Source organism: Cervus elaphus, chromosome 9 (assembly GCF_910594005.1).
Source record: "Cervus elaphus chromosome 9, mCerEla1.1, whole genome shotgun sequence".
In the NCBI taxonomy this organism is placed as follows: domain Eukaryota; kingdom Metazoa; phylum Chordata; class Mammalia; order Artiodactyla; family Cervidae; genus Cervus; species Cervus elaphus.
Window position 1 is genome coordinate 14,084,560 of NC_057823.1, and position 16,459 is coordinate 14,101,018.

Below are 16,459 nucleotides of genomic sequence, written 5' to 3' on the forward strand. Positions count from 1 at the left end.
TCCATGGGGTTTTCCAGGCAAGGATACTGGAATGGGTTGTCATGCCCTCCTCCAGGGGATCTTCCCGACCCAGGGATTGAACCCGCGTGTCTTGCGTCTCCTGCATAGGCACCCGAGCTCTTTACTACTGCGCCTCCCCCCCCACACCATCCTCCCCCAAATCCAAAATTTGGGGAAGATAAAAGTTGCAATAATTAGATGCTCAGGCTAAAAATAGCCTTGTTCCCCCGCTTCCCAAAACTAAAAACAGCCAGGGCCTTTCCCTCCAAGGCTAAAAATACCAGGCAGACCAGGAAGCCAGGTGGGTGGTCCTATCTGGGGTCAGGGAGGTGAGGCAGACAGGCTTGGGGCCCAGGACAGGGTCTCCCAGCCATGGCGTTCCTGACATTGGGGCTGTGTCATTCATTCTTTGGGAGGAGGCCTGGACTTTTCAGCATCCTTCGCCTCCACCCTCTACGCCCTGGTATCCAGGAGCATCCCCCCACCCCCGAGTTGTGACACCTAAAAGGCCTCCAGATTTTGCCAAACAGCCTGTGGAGAGGGGCAAAATCATGGGCCCTCCCAGGTGAGTACCACTGCTCTAGATCAAGGGTCTGCAGACTCCCTCTGTGAAGACCCAGGCAGCCAGTGTTGGAGACATTGGTGGGCTTACCAGCTCTGTTGCATAAACTTCTGCTGCCACTTTTTCTTAATCCTTTGAAAGCAGCCAAGCTCATTGACCAGGGGCAGTGCCCAGTCCATAGGTGGTCAACTCCCACCCTGGCAGACCCACCCACCCTTTTTTGCCCCTGGTGATGGAGGTCAGGGTGCCCTTGAATGCACCCTCATCAGCAGAGGGGCGAGTCTGGTGTTGTTTGTCCCTTTCACCTCCCTGCCCACACCCCCTGCCATTGCCCTGTGCCCACTCTCACTGGTTGTCAAACACACTGGCCCCCCCGAACAGCCCCAGGGCCTTTGCACAAGCCATGCTTGCTGCCTGGAATGCTCTTCTCCTCCCTGGGCACCTCTGTGGCTCCTTCCTCACCTTCCCAGAGCTTTACTGACATGTCTGGCCTTTCTCCATTACTGAATTTAACGTTGCAGAACACACACACAGACACACACACACTCCACTAGTCCATCACGGGACTGACTTTTTTTAGTGTTTTTTATGTCTGGCTCATTCACAGCTGTCTCTCCACACCTCGATCAGTGCCTCACGCATAGTAGGTGCCTCTTTTAAGAGACGTGTAGGGACTTCCGTTGTGTTCCTGTGGTTAAGATTCAGGCTTTCACTGCCATGTTCCCAGATTGGATCCCTGGTCGGGGAAACTAAGGTCTCACAGGCTGTGCAGTGTGGCAAATAAATAAAATAAAAGAGTCATGTAGAATTGCTGAATATTATTTCTAAGCCCACAACCACCATTGTGAGACTTGCGTCCCGTTTCCCCAGGGAAGAGGCAGAATGCAGCGGAGGGACCGTGGTGGGGGCGGGGGGAGTTGCTTCGTCACACAGCCTAAAGTGGGCACAGCTGGGACTTAAACCCAGGACCCTGAGACCTGGAGTCTCTTCCCTCTTGCCCCGCTGAGCACCATCTCCCCCGCCCTCTGGTCTCTGCCCCTTCACTGCCAGCTTGGTGGTAGCAGAGGGCCCCAGAGCCTTCTTCCATGTTCTGCCACAGGCCCTGACTCACGTGACCATTTTCAGCACTGCTCTGCAGTACCTGGAGGCTTACCCAGTGGCTCAGCAGGAAAGAATCCACCTGCCATGCAGGAGACCAGGGTTCGATCCCTGGGTTGGGAAGATGACCTGGAGGAGGGCATGGCAACCCACTCCAGTGTTCTTGCCTGGAGAATTCCAGGGACAGAGGATCCTGGCAGACTACAGTCCATGCGGTCGCAAAGACTTAGGCACAGCTGAGTGACTAGATAGCTACAGGACCTGGAATGTACGTGAGGCTTGTGACCGGTCAGGGAGCACCTTGGGGTGAAAATGGGTCTCGGGTCGCCATGGTACCAACCCACTGTGGAGAGGAGCATCCAAGAGGTGGCCGGACGGCCTGTAAGGAAGAGCTTCCTGGTGGAGGGGGCTTCCCAGCCGAGGCCTGGAAGGGAAGGAGGGATAAAGTGGAGGGGAGTCGGGGAGAGTTTGTAAAAGGAGGGGACCCGCCCTGAGGCCAGAAAGAAGGCAGGCAGCTCAGAGGGGAGAAGGAAAGACATTCCCTGGCCGGGCAGGGAGACAGGACGCAGGTCCTGGGGGCCAAAGGACTGTTTTGGATTTATGTTTCTACTTGTGCACAGGGCTGAGGAGGCCTGGGAAGGGGTCAAGGCCCACGAAACAGGGTTAGAATGTTTAGCATGCGCTCCTTCTGGCCGCTTCGTAGGTGAGAACTGTGGAGGGCAGGCAGGAAGGGAGCCCAGGCCGGGGGGAGGTGGGGGCGACGCCAGTGTGGGTCGGAGGCCCCCAGAGCTGTCAACATGAAGGCTTGGGATGGGGCCTTGAGACCTTAGAGAGGGACCCGTGCAGGGCTTTCGAGACAGAGTTGACATGACTTAGTGGATGACCAGTTGGAAGGCAGAAGGAAAGGAGGGGGAGGGGAAACTGCAGGTTTCCGGTTCAGACAGCAGGGTGGACCTAGCCAAAAGAAGAGGGCAGAGCGGGAAGCACCTTCTGCTCTCATCCTCACCCCCACACACATACAGAGTCTCATCGCCCCTCGCCCGAGTCCGGGCACGGCTTGTCCCCACTGGGTCTCAGGGTGGGCCTTTCCTGGTGGTCCAGTGGCTGGGACTCCACACTCCCAATGCTGGAGGCCTAGGTTCGATCCCTGGTCAGGGAACTAGACCCCATATGCCACAACTCAGCGTTCATATCCTCAACTAAAGATCCCACATGCCGCAACTAAGACCTGGCCTAGCCAAATAAGCTAAATATTAAAAAAAAAAGAAGCTCCACCGCTCCCACCTCACTCCCGCAGGCCCTGCTCGCTCTGCCCCCTACACCTGCCCTCACCCCTTCCCACTGTCCCCTTTCTCTCTGGACCAGAGCCGCTCTCTAGCACATTCCTGCCTCAGGGCTTTTGCGTGTGCTCTTCCCATGGCCTGGATATTCTTTCTTCAGTACCTCGGTGGTTCACCTCCTCATGACCTTTGCTAAATTGTTACCTACGTGGCCAGGTGTTCCCTGACCACCCCATCTATGTTTGCATTGACACATATTCCCCCCCGCCCAGTCTTTCTCTGCTACAAGTCTATTTTCCTCCAAAGCACTTGTGACCAGTTGGGAACGAGGTAACTACCCCCTGAATGGATGACCTCTTCCAAGGGTCTGTTTCATCGTTGTTCATTAAACGAATTAACGAGAACGCTCTCCTCACCAGAACTGGGCATGCAGCAGAGAACCCGGCCAACCCATGATGGAATGTTCCTTGATGGGATAAATGGACTTTCAACTGCAGAGCCCAAGTCCAATTAGGGGAGCAAAATGTGAAGGCCCAGTGTACCGCCAGTGTGGGTACCAACACAGTCCTGGGGGGGCAGAGCCTTTTGGAGAAAGAGGGCACAGCATGCAGGAGTCCTCTGGGTATGTGGGTGAGAGATGTAGGGGGTGAGGAAAGAACAGGCCAGAGCAGAGAAGGTGGTGAAAAGGTAGCAGGAAATCCAGGCCTGAAATGCCATGTCACAGCCTCTGAGGCAATAGGGAGCCATGGAGGGTTGTAGGCAGAGAGTGATGGTGGAGTTTTCATTTTGCCAAGAGCACTCTGGGCGCAGGATGGAGATCAGAAGGGGCGGGAGTGGCAGATAGATGTGGAGACCAGGGAGGAGGCATCCACGGAGAAGGGGAGGCTTTGAATGGTCCCACCCCCGCCACTTGGCTGCCAGAGTGACCTTTTAAAATTTATAGGCAGACGAACCCCACCCTGTGGCGCCGACGTCTAGTGGGAGAGAGATAATAAGCAAATAAGTAAAACGCATGCCTGGCATGATAGGGATGAGTGCTGGGGAGAGCAGGATGCAGGAGTGCTGGGGCTGGCAGGACCTCCCAGGGCTGGCAGCGTCTGTGTAAAGACCTGAAGAAGGCAAGGGAGGAGCTTCGCACGTCCCTGGGGAGGAGGGACCAGCCCGAGCAAAGGCCCTGAGAGGGTACTGCCCCTGGTGCTAGTGAAGGAGGAGGAAAGGTGGACGGAGGTGAGGGTAGGGATGATGGGCAGAGCGCACAGGGCCCTGTGGGCCGGAGAAGGACTTTGCCATTTGCTCTGAGTGTGGTGGGAGCCACGGAGGGTTCTGAGCCGAGAGGGACCCTGTGGGGATTCAGGTGCTCACAGGCGCCCTCTGGCAGCTGTAGGGGGAATAGGCTGGGCTGCGAGGGTGGAGAGCCGGAGAGAAGGGGGGAGGCTGTCGGGCTGGACCAGGGAGGGGACCAAGGCGTGAGGACAGAGTGAGCAGATGCTGAAGGAGGAGACGCAGGAGCCGCTGTGGGGATGGGAGGAGGAGAGGTTCTTGAGCACCTCGGAGGGCTCAGGCTGCTCTCTGCTGAGATGTTGGAAGATGAGGGGGTGGAGCTAAGGGTTCAGTGGGGACGCTGGCCTGACCCCCAACCCCGGAGCCCACAGGCCCCTTCCTGAAGGAGGTTATGTGCCGGACGCTCTCTGGCGCTGGCTCCATCTCTGTGATGGCAGTTTGTTAGTCCCAGAGTTGGGATGGGGAAATGGGCTCACAGAGGCCAGGAGGCTGGCCTGAGAGCGCATAGCACACAGCAGGTTCAGACCCAGGAGCCAAGTCCCTGGCCTTATCCCAGGGCCTGCCGCTTATGCACTCTGCCATGCCCGAGGGTTCCCTGGAGGAGGCGGGCCCGTGGAGCTGGGCTCTCCGGCTGCTGGGTCTGGGGAGGACTCAAGGCTGTTGAGGAGGGAGCAAGAGGAAGGAGACTTGTTCTCAGGGGGCCGGAATCCTGCTGGTGGTACCCCCCCTCCAGGCATTCAGACTCCCACCCACTCAAGCACGGCGGGTTGCCATGGCAACCGCACTCTAGGGCAGGCTCGCGGCGCCCCCTCTCCGCCAGCAGCCGGTTCTCCTCCTGTCGCCCTCCCCTGCCCCATCCCAGGGCACCTGAGGACAGAGCCTGGGCCGCATCACCCGCCCCCAGGACGCCCCTGCTTTTGCCCCTTGACTTGAGACTGACGTGGGGCTCAGGCAAAATCAGAGGCAGGTGTGGGGTCAGTGGGCAGCCCGCTGGACCTGGGGGTCTAACACACCTGGGGCCCAGTCCCCCCTCTCAGTGTGAGGGTGGAGAGCCCTGTTTCCCATGGGTTAAATTGGGAAACTCAAGTTTCCCAAACACTCAAGTTCCCTGAGGCTCAAAGTGGGGACAGATGCAGGTGTGGGCTCACCTGACCCCTATGGGCATGCCCACTTCTGAGGCTGCTCAGGCCTACAGAAGCAGTGGGGGCCCAGACGAGGGGCCTCTTGAGGGCCCCTCGGTCTCCCCAGCTCCCTGTGACCAGCCTGGGGTTCCAAGCCCCCTTGCCACTCAGGTGCCCTTGGGATCTCACATTTCTCTCCTATAAATGTGGGTATGCGCCCCCATCCTTACTAAGTTCTTATGAGGATTAAATGAGATACAGGCGAGAAGTGCTCGGAATGGGACACGGAGCTGTCAGCCGCCGCTCCTGGCCATTGTGAGTGGTTCTGGCAAACGGGAGGTCCCAGCCGACACCCCACACCCTATAGCAGAAAGGTTTTCCTGAAGTTGTGAGGCTCAGGGCCCATCTCCCATCTCTGCCTGCATACCACCACCCCTCCTGCCCTGACGCCCTGTGTGAGTTTGCTGGGGCTGCTGTGACAAATACTCCAGGCTGGGCGGCTTTAACAGAAATGGATTGTCTCCCAGTTATAGACACCAGAAGTCCAAGATTGAAGCATTGGGTTGGTTCCTTCCAGGGGCACAGAGAAAGAACCTCTCCCCCAGCTTCTGGTGGTTTGCCAGCAGTCCCTCACTGGAAGGTGCATCACACTGATCTCTGCCTCTGTCTTCACGTGGTGGTCTCCTTGAGTGCCTGTGGGTCTGCGTCCACGTCCTTTTTATGAGGACAGCAGTCTGATTGGATCAGAGTCCCCCCTACTGGGGCTTCCCAGGTGGTTCAGTGGTAAAGAATCCACCTGCCAAAGCGGGAGAAGCAAGAGACGAGGGTTTGAGCCCTAGTCTGGGAAGATCCCCTGGAGAAGGAAATGGCAACCCACTCTAGTACTCTTGCCTGGGAAATTCCATGGACAGAGAAATCTGGTGTGCTGCAGCCCATGGGGTCACAAAGAGTCGGACATGGCTGAGCGTGTGCGTGCATGCGCACGCACACACACACACACACACACACACACACACACACACACCACCCTAATGACCTCACTCATTTTAACTTGATTACATCTTTATCTCCAAATAAGGTCCCATTCTGAGGTGCCGGGGGATAGGGCGCCAGTGTATCTTTTCTGGGGGGAATACAATTCCATCCACCCCAAGGCCTCAGGGCTGGTCAGGCCTGGATCTCCCAGGTGGTTCCCACCTCACCACGTCTAACCTCAGTTCCTCACTTAGGTGAGCACCAGGTGGCAGGAGAAACTCCCCAGGGCTGAGTTGGTGTGCAGTCAGGCCAGGAAGAGAGGGAACAGAACTGCAGTGCCCAGCTCCCCCCCCCCCCGCCCCCCGCTCCAACCCTGAGGTGGGGACAGCCCTGGGGATGCCTGGGGCTTCGTGGAGGAGCTGCTCCAGGGGTGGGGCTTCCGGGAGCAGCAGCAGCCCATGGGGAACACTTAATGTGCCCCTGAGGCAAGGATGCCCAGTCTCCGTGGGTCAGGCTTGGCCCCTAGGTCACAGGGCAGATGCCCTGTCTAGCCGTCCCCAGCACCATTCCTGTGTTCATTGGTAAATATTTGTTTGTGGACCTATTATACATCCAGGCTTCCCTGATAGCTCAGTGGTAGAGTCCGCCTAGCAATGCAGGAGATGCGGGTTCGATCCCTGGTCCAGGAAGAGCCCCTGGAGAAGGAAATGGCAACCCACTCCAGTATTCTTGCCTGGAGAATCCCATGGACAGAGGAGCCTGGCGGGCTGCAGTCCATGTGGTCGCAAAGCATCGTACACAACTGAGCAACTGAACAACTAGTACTGCACATCTAAGTGCCAGGAGACAGCCTCGGGAGCTTCCCGTCTTGGGGGCGGGGGAGGAGTACAAAGGAAATCCACCAGTGGACAGGTCAAGTCACGGGCAGTGGCGTGATCGGTGGGTGTGGGGGCGACAGCGCAGCGGGGACGCCTTGTACTCACTGCACACCAGGCGTAGCCCTGCGTGTTCCCTGGGTGTGAATTCATCATGCTCTGCCGCTCCCCTAAGCAGCAGCCCTGTTTTACTGAGAGAAAAACGGAGCCGTGGGAGGTTTCGGGACGGTGGGGATGGGACAGGCGGGCGCTGACTCCCAGAGGCCATGGTGCAGGGTGGTGGGGGCCCAGCTGCACCTCTGAGGAGGGGACGTGAGCTGAGATCTGAGGGACACAGGCCAGGACTGCGTGGTGGGAACCAGCGTGGCCAGAGGAGCAGGGAAGGGGCAGGAGTGTGGTCTCACAGGACGTGGAGGGGGAGCCCTGGCAAGGATTTAAGCGGGGGAGCAGTGTGTTAAGATTCTTTTTTTTTTCCTTTGGGCTGCGCCACGTATCTTGTGAGATTCTGGTTCCCCAACCAGGGATTGAACCCGGGCCACAGCAGTGAAATTTCCAAGTCCTAACCCCTGGACCGCCAGGGAGGCCCCAAGATTGTCTTTAAAAAGTCCCCTCTGTGGAAGAGACTTATGCACATGGGGGTGGGAGGGGTGGAAGGACAGGGTGGGATGAGTGAAGACAGTAACATAGAAACATACGCACTACTGTATGTAAGATAGGTAGCCAGTGGGAATTAGCTATGTGACTCAGGGCGCTCAGATCGGCGCTCTGTGACAACCTAGAGGGTTAGGATGGCGTGAGAGGTGGGAGGTAAGCCGGAGAGGGAGGGGATGTATGTATCCCTGTGGCTGATCCGTGTTGATGTATGGCAGAAACCAACACAATATTACAAAGCAATTATCTTTCCATTAGAAATAAATAAATTGAAAGAAAACGTTCTCTCTGTGAAAACAGCCTAAGTATCCATCAGTGATGAATGGATAGGAAATTCCCTGGTCATCCAGTGGTTAGGACTTCACACTTTCACTGCCTAGGTGTTAGCTGCTCTGTCTTGTCCAACTGTTTGCGATCCTAGGGACTGTAACCCCCCAGGGTCCTCTGTTGATTGGATTTCCCAGGCAAGAATACTGGAGTGGGTTGCCGTTGCCTTCTGCATTCACTGCCTAGGGAGCGGGTTCAATCCCTGGTCAGAGAACTAAGATGCTGCAAGGCACATGGCACGGCCAAAAACAAAAAAAAATTTGACACATCCAGACTATTAAAATAGGTAACTAATAAGGACCTACTGTATAGCACAGGAAACTATCAATACTCTGTAGCGGTGTATACAAGAAAAGAATCTTTTCAAAAAGTGGATATATGTATATGTATAATGGATTCACTTTGCTGTATACCCAAAACTAACATAACCCTGTAAATGACTATATTCCAATTAAAAAATAAATTTTTTATCCAAATGGATGAAGAAATGTGGTCCATTCGTACAACGGAATATTACTCAGCCAGAAGTAGGAACTCAACTGACACACTCTTCCACATGGGTGGACCTCAAAAACATTTTGCTGAGTGAAAGAAACCAGACACAAAAGGCTACTGATTATCTGATTCCACGTGTATGCGATGCTCAAAACAGGCAGATCCATAGACACAGAAAGCAGATGAGTGGTTGCCAGGACCTGAGGGGAGCGGGGAGACAGAATTCTCGACTAGCAGGTACCAAGCTTCTGGTGGCTCAGATGGGAAAAAATCTACCTGCAATGCAGGAGACCCAGGTTCGATCCCTGAGTCAGGAAGATTCCCTGGAGAAGGGAATGGCAACCCACTCCAGTATTCTTGCCTGGAGAATCCCATGGACAGAGGAGCCTGGTGGGTTACAGTCCATGCGGTCGCAAAGAGTCGGACACAACTTAGCAACTAGACAACGGGGTGTATGTGTGTGAGATACTACAGTCTTTTAAAAAGCCCCTCTGGCTGCCAGACGGAGCCAGGGATGTGGGAGTGGAGATGCTGGAGGGCAGCAGGGAAGGGATCAGGGCTCTTTGGTGAAAATAGGAATGCCCAGATCTGGAGGACAGATGCCGAGAATGGACAGACAGACGCTGGGCTGTTCTGGAGATGCAGACCCCGGACTTACTCCTGAACTGGCTGTGGGGGTGAGGGAAGGGGAAAGCCCAGATTTTGACTCCTGGGATTCTGACCCAAGGCCCTGGGAGGATGGTGCCAGGGGGGACCATGCCCTGAAATGGAGAGTTTGGTCGGGCCTGGTCAGGCTCAAAGTGCGTTGGAGATTCAGACAGAAGTGTAGATGTGAGGAGAGAAATGGGGCTGGGATTCAGAGGCGGCAGTCGTCACGGGTCCGGATGGTGTCTAAAGGCATGATGCCAGTGGAATCCCTGAGCGGGGTGTGGAAAGGAAAGAGGGCTGAGGTCCTGGGGTTCCGGGGACTGGGGACAGCCCGGAGGAGGAGAAGAGCAAGCTCCTTCATGGATGCTTTGAGTCCTGACCCTCCTCACTCCGGGACAGCATCCTCTGATGGTCCTGTGCTGGCTTACTGTGTGTGCGGGCTGTGGTCCTTACAAGAACCCTGCAGAAACATGGTGCCAAGGGAACTGGGGGGGTGGGGAGGGCCCACTCAGGGCCTGGGGGCGTGAAATGACAGAGTCGGACCCCAGACCCATGTTGGCCGGCAGTACCCAGAGCCTGGCATTCGGCAGCCTCTTCAGCGTTAACCAGACGCTAACCAGTTTAATCCCTTAAGGGAGCCAGAGGGAGAATGCTGACCAGTTAAACTCCCTAGGGGAGAGTCAGGGAGGGGAGCATCTATCAGCCTAGCATCAGTTCCCCACTCCACCCCGAGTCTGGAAGGTAGAAGATGGGGGTGGGAATGAGGTGATGCCCTCCTCCGCCGCCCCGGACCATGTAAAATTGTAGAATGCTGCAAAATGAAACTATCCAGGGCCACATCTGGACAGGGTTGTGGGATGAGAGAGATTGTTGTGGGCTGAGGATGTAAAGGGAGCTGGGGAGGGTCCTGGGGGTTGGGGTGGGGGAGTTGCGCTGGGAAATTACTTTCCATTTTTCATGAGAGGAGACAGGCCTGGAGGGACATCCTGCCCCATGAGTCAGCTGCCCAAATCTTTATTTCCTGAGAAGCTGTGCTGAGTCCCTGCCCTCAACTGGCTCATGGTCTAGTGGGGAAGGCTGACAATAGACCTGCTTATACAAAAAGGTGATTTCAGGGCCTTCCCTGGTGGTCCAGTGGTTAAGACTCTGCGCTTCCACTGCAGGAGTCAAGGGTTCGATCCCTGGCCAGGGAACTAAGATCCCACAAGCTGCGCAGTGTGACCAAAATAAATAAAAATAAAATAAAAACAGGGCTAAAGGATGGCGAGCGAGGTTAGCGGGAGTGGTGGGGGCGGTCGGGGTAGGTTGCTCTGCTGGGGTGACCTTGAGGTTGAGCCCTGAATGATGAGAAGCTGCAGCAGGCGATGGGGGTGCTGGGAGAGTGTTCCAGGCAGAGGAGCAGCCCAGGCAAGGGCTCAGGCCGGAAGGAAGCTGGAGCTCCTAGGACCGGGAGGAGGGTTGGATTGGAGAACGTGGTGGCACCAGGTCACCCGCAGCCCCTAGTCCTGGTAAGGAATAGAGACCCTGGGGAGAGCAGAGGGGAGGTTAATACTCAGATTCACATCATTAAATGATGGCCTTAGCGCCGAGTGGAGGCAGCGAGGCTGGGAAGAGGAGGAGGCCAGGACAAGCCTCTGGGGGCAGCAGGATGGTGGCTTGGGCCCTGGGGAGTGGGCAGATTGACAAGGTACTTTGGAGGGAGGCAGAGCCCATGGAACTTGGTGGAGGAGCTTATGAAGGGGAGGGGAGCAGAGGAGTTGTAATTGAGGAGGATTCCTAGGTTCAGGTTCTGAGACTGATTCAACGTGGAGAAGGGAATGGCAACCTACTCCAGTGTTCTTGCCTGGGAAATCCCATGGACAGAGGAGCCTGGCAGGCTGTAGTCCATGGGGTCACAAAAGAGTTGGACATGACTGAGCAACTGAACAACAACTGTTCAACATTCAGGCCTGTTGTGGAAGCAGGACCAAAACAATGCAATGATCTCTGCCTGTGGAGGGGCACATCCATTAAAAAAGAGAAATAGTTACATTTGAACCAAGGTCTAAAGGAGGCCAGGGAGCAGAGGAAGAAGCAGTGTGAATAACTGGCAGGCAGAAGATTCCTCCGGAGGAAGTGACTAGTGCCAAGGCCCCGGGGCGGGGTCTGGGCTCCTTGAGGAAGAGCAGGAGGCGGGAGTGGGGTCAGGGAGCTTACTGGGCTGGTCGGTGGGGGGTGGGGGGTGGGGAGGAACCAGTCATCAGGGCTCTCTTGTGAGATTCCAAACTGTAAATAAGAGGCTTGGAAAGTATGAGCTTGTCCCTGGTGTTGAGCCCATAGGACAGACTGGGGGGACGGGAGAGAGGACAGACCAAGGGTTTGCGCACTAGAAGTGAAGTGAAAGGTGCTCAGTCATGTCCAACTCTTTGCGACCCCATGGACTCTGCAGTCCATGGAATTCTCCGGGCCAGAATACTGCAGCGGGTAGCCTTTCCCTTCTCCAGCAGATCTTCCCGCCCCAGGGATCGAACCCAGGTCTCCCGCATTGCAGGTGGATTCTTTACCAACTGAGCTATCAGGGAATGAGAGCCAGTTAAAACATGGGGTGCTGGAACCTGCCTGGTGGTCTAGTGATTAATAATCAGCCTTGCAATGCAGGGGGTGCAGATTCGATCCCTGGTCGGGGAACTAAGATCACACATGCCACAAAGCAACTACAGCCATGCCCTGCAACTACTGAGCTGATGAACCACAACTAAGAATGCAGCCAAATAAATAAAAGAGAAACTATTTTAAAAAAAAGAAACACGGGTGCTGACCCTCCTCAGAGAAGGTACATTTCTAGCAAGTTTGTGTCCAGGCTGGTGCCCCTGGACCAGGGTCATGCTTGGAGAACCAGGGTGTAGATGAAGCAAAGGACCAGGCGTGGAGATCTGGGTGTCCCATCTTGGGAGTGTCCCAGGGGAGACAGAAGCAGTGAGAAGAGGAGAGGCTGGAAGGGAGAAGAAGTGGTCAGAACCCGGCTCTGTGCCCTCAAAGCCGCTGTGCCCGGGGAAGGCAGACTGGGGAAGGGGAGGGCTAGCAAGGGAGGACACACAACTCCTACCCCTCCTCCAGCTTCCCCAGCTCCCCCAGGGGCTGCACCCGCCCCTCACCCAGCCTGCCTGTCTCCAGCTCACCCTGAGGGTCCCCCCGAGAGGAAAGAGGGGACTTAGTTGTCCCTGGTCCCTGATCTATGGCGCCAGCCAGCTGGATTCTAATTAGCTTCCAGAGCCAGAGAGACAGGAAGCCAAGGGGCTGGGGGTGGGGCCCTGGACTCCTGCCCAAGACCGGGAGGCTGCAGGCCTGGGCCAAGACGCCTGGGTCCCCCACCCTGGACACCGTGCTGGATGAGGAAGCTGGGCTAGGGGAGACAAACTGGCAGGGTCTCGATTTCAGGAGGCTTCCAGAGGGTTCTCCTCTGGGATGGAGGGTCTGGGGCCTGCCTGGGTGCAGGTGGGCTCTTAGCTGGCACTGCCCGAAGAATTACCCCAGCCACCTGGGGAAGGGGGGCTGGCAGACCCCAGGAGGTGCTTCTGGGAGGTGCCCAAATGGGTGGGTCCACCTGTTAGGGTGGGGGGGTGTGCAACATGAGCCAGAGGCCTTGGAGGGGTCAGCCTCTGGCCCAGGGGTGCCGGCTTGAGGGAGGTTCATTGACCCAGCCCTCTTGGGGGGGGGCGGGCTAGAGGCCCTCGGGCACCTGCAGAAAGAGAGGGGACCTGCCCTCCTCCTCGGCCCGCCCCTGCCCCCCGCCTCACTCTCCCTGTCCTCCACAGGCTGGTGGACCAGGCCGCGGTGCCCACCCGGTGATGCGGGGCGGGGCCCCCTGCACAGCCCACTGAGAGCCGAGCACACACCCCCGGCCGCCACCATGGCCCGCCTGGCCGCTGTGCTCTGGAGTCTCTGTGTCACAGCCATCCTCGTCACCTCAGCCACCCAAGGTAGGTGTTGAGGGGGCCGAGGCAGGGGAGGGGGGAGGAAACCCCGAAATACCCCCGACCAGGGCTCCCTTGGTGGCTCAGCGGTAAATAACCTGCCTGCCAATGCAGGAGACCTGGGTTCGATCCCTCGGTTGGGAAGATTCCCCTGGAGGAGGGCATGGGAACCCACTTTTTGCCTGGAGAATCCCATGGACAGAGGAGCCTGGTAGGCTCCGGTCCGTAGGGTGGTAAAAGAGTGGGACATGACTTAGTGACTCAACAACCACAACCTCCTGATCCCTTGTTAGAGAATCAGGCCCCCACCCAGCCTCAGTTTGGCAGAATTGGAGCAGATGAAGGCTTGGTGATCACACACCCTGATTCAAGGGGTCCCCAAATCAGCCCCTCACCCCCCAGCCCAGAGCTCCAGGGCTCGTCCCACCCGCAGTCCTAGAGCCTGGGATTTGGGCTGTGGCCTCCAGGACCGGGACCGGCCTTTCTGGTGAGGCGATGCCCTTCTGTCTCTTGTGTGTGTGCGCGTCTCTCTGTGATTACATCTCCGAGGCTCTCGCTGGGAAGAAGGCTTAATTAAAGCATGCCCGCTGACGTTTATTTAAAAACAACTAATTATCCAGCTCGGCCCTATGCAGGCCCCGGGATCCCGCACACGCCACAATTAGTGCCCGGAGCCTGCCCGCCCACCCTCGCCCAATTACTCAATTACTGTCCCCACAGTGGGCCCAGGCGGGGGCAAGGGCAGCGCGGGATGAGAGGCAGAGAAAGGAGGCCCGCCGGCCTCGCCCTCGCCCTGGGGGTGCCCCCTGCCCCACCCTTCCCAGCCCTGTCTGGAGGCCGCTGGTGGTGGGCCCTGCTCCCCAGCGCTCCCTCACACAGAGAGCCTCAAAGGTAGAGGGGGCGTCGTTCAGCCGTGCCACCAGGCCTTGGCACTGCTCCGGCCAGCTGGCGCCCTCCGCTCCCGCAGCACCCGCGTTCTCTACCCGTCCAGGTCCTGCCCCACAGCCCCAGCTGGGCCGGGCGGGGCTGCTTCCACCCCCAGACCCATCTGAGCCATCTGAGCCAGCCCTCCACCCCCAGCCTCCTTCCCAGGCCCAGGAAGGACTAAAATTAGACGTGGGAGCAGATGGCGCTGGAGGAGCACATGTAAAACTTTTCCCCAAGTGGGACTCAACTCACCCCAAAAAACCCCGAGGGCCTGGCTGCCAACCCCGTTGGGCCCCCAGCTGGCATCAGAGGGACTAGATCGCAGCAAAGGGGGCCCGTCTGTCTCTGCTGCCAATGTGCAGTGGGACTTTCTCTTTATCCGCCAGTGACAGTCTCCACGTTGGCGGCTCGGGACCACTCTGTGCATCCCTGCTTCCCTCGGACCCCCGGCATAGGCCTGGCTGGGACCGGTGTGCAAGAAGGTGGCTGCCCCGGCAGGCATGGATGGTGCTGAGCCCACTCTGTCCCACAGAGACGAGCTGCCTTAATCATCCTCCTGACAGTAGTAATCAGGGGCCTGTCTGCTCACTGCAGACCAGTTCCACTGCACCCCCTCAGCAGAGGCCCGTGGGGTAGGCGTTGTCAACTCCCTAGAGAAGGAAGTAAGGGCCCAGGGGTGGTCAGTGACTACATGAACCCACCAGCCAGCGACTGGCTGCCCTGGGATCTAAACCCCGGACCTGGCTCCTGAGTCCCAGCTTGCAGTCCCTGAAAGGCATAGGAAGGGAGCTGACATGTGACAATGCAACCCCTCCCAGAGCCAGGCACGCCTGTGGCAGGTTCTTCCATTGTCATGGCAACCCTAGGAAGTTTCCCAAGTGAAAGCCAGGGGCCCCCTCCCTGGGATGCCCTCACTGTCCACAGCACCTGCTTCAAGAACATCTTCTAGCACAGAAGCCTCCCAGTACAGCCCTGGGCTGTAGTTTGCCCATTTTACAGATCCGAAAACTGAGGCCTGGCGAGGCGCCAGAAGCAGCTGACCAAACGAGAGTGTGCATGAGAATCACGGGTGGATGTACCCATTCACCCCCGAGATTTCGGGATCAGCAGGCCGGGGTCTGGGGGCACTCAGAATCTGCATTCCGAACACAATACAGATATGCCCGGGGCCACACCGGAGATACCCTGGCCCAAAGGACCCACCTGGCCTGTCAGCTGGGAAGTAGCAAAGCCAGGCTCTGTGGTTTCTTCCAGAACATTGAGGACATTCCCTTCTACACCCTCCCTGCTCTCTGCATGGGGGTGGTGCGAAGTTAGAGAAGTGCCCCAGGCCACTCTCAGCTTTGATGATTTGCCTGAAGGATTCATGAAATTCACAAACACCATTATTGTTGTTTACTCACTCAGTCGTGTCTGACTCTTTGGGGACCCCATGGACTGTAGCCCGCCAGACTTTGCCACTGAGCCACAAGGGAAGACGGTCCCTTGCGGTTATAGTTGATCACTGCTGGCTCAGATGGTAAAGATTCCTCCTGCCAATGCGGGAGACCCAGGTTCGATTCCTTGGTTGGGAAGATCCCCTGGAGAAGGAAATGGCAGCCCACTCCAGTATTCTTGCCTGGGAAATCCCACGAACAGAGGAGTTTGGCAGGCTACAGTCCATGGGGTCACAAAAGATTCGGACATGACGTAGTAACTAAACAACAACATAGCTGATTACAGTGAACTGACACAGATGAAAATCAGCCAAGAGAAGAGGGGCATGGGGCAACATCAGGAAAAGTTCTGTGCATGGGGGTTTCTGGTGGTTCCCTCCCAGGGCAGTCACAGACAGCAGGAACTCTCTCGGCAACGATGAGCCACACCACGCATGTTATACTGCTAAATGGGGAAGCTCTTCTGAGCCTTGGTGTCCAGAGTCTTTACTGAGGCTCAGTCACATAGACATGGCTGGCCTCAATCTCCAGCCCCTCCAGAGGACAACTGATGCATGACCCAAAAGGCCTACCTGAAACCTCATTGTTAGTGAACTAACTATTAACAGTTTGCTAGGACCATCCTGACCAAGTACCACAGACTGAGGGGTATTCCCTCCCAGTTCTAGAGGCTAGATGTCCAAGATCAAGGTGTCAGCAAGGTTGGTTGCTTGTGAACGCCACCAGGCTCTATTCGAGGCCCTTCTCCTTGGCTCATAGATGGTCATCATTTTCCTCCCTGCATCTACACGTCATCTTTCCCTCTTGTGTGCCTCTGGGCCCGAATTTCC

At 56.9% G+C, this 16,459-nt stretch overlaps 1 protein-coding gene across 3 annotated transcripts in view; it reads left to right on the top strand.

The window, feature by feature from the left end:
* Window positions 1-16,459, top strand: part of ADGRL1 (adhesion G protein-coupled receptor L1) — a 49,814-nt gene that overhangs the window by 4,989 nt on the left and 28,366 nt on the right. For all 3 annotated transcript variants that reach the window (XM_043911227.1, XM_043911228.1, XM_043911229.1), the window contains exon 2: window positions 13,108-13,272. In XM_043911227.1, coding sequence (XP_043767162.1) covers window positions 13,203-13,272 — 70 coding nt within the window. In that variant the 5' untranslated portion in view covers window positions 13,108-13,202. The remainder of the gene's footprint in view (window positions 1-13,107; window positions 13,273-16,459) is intronic.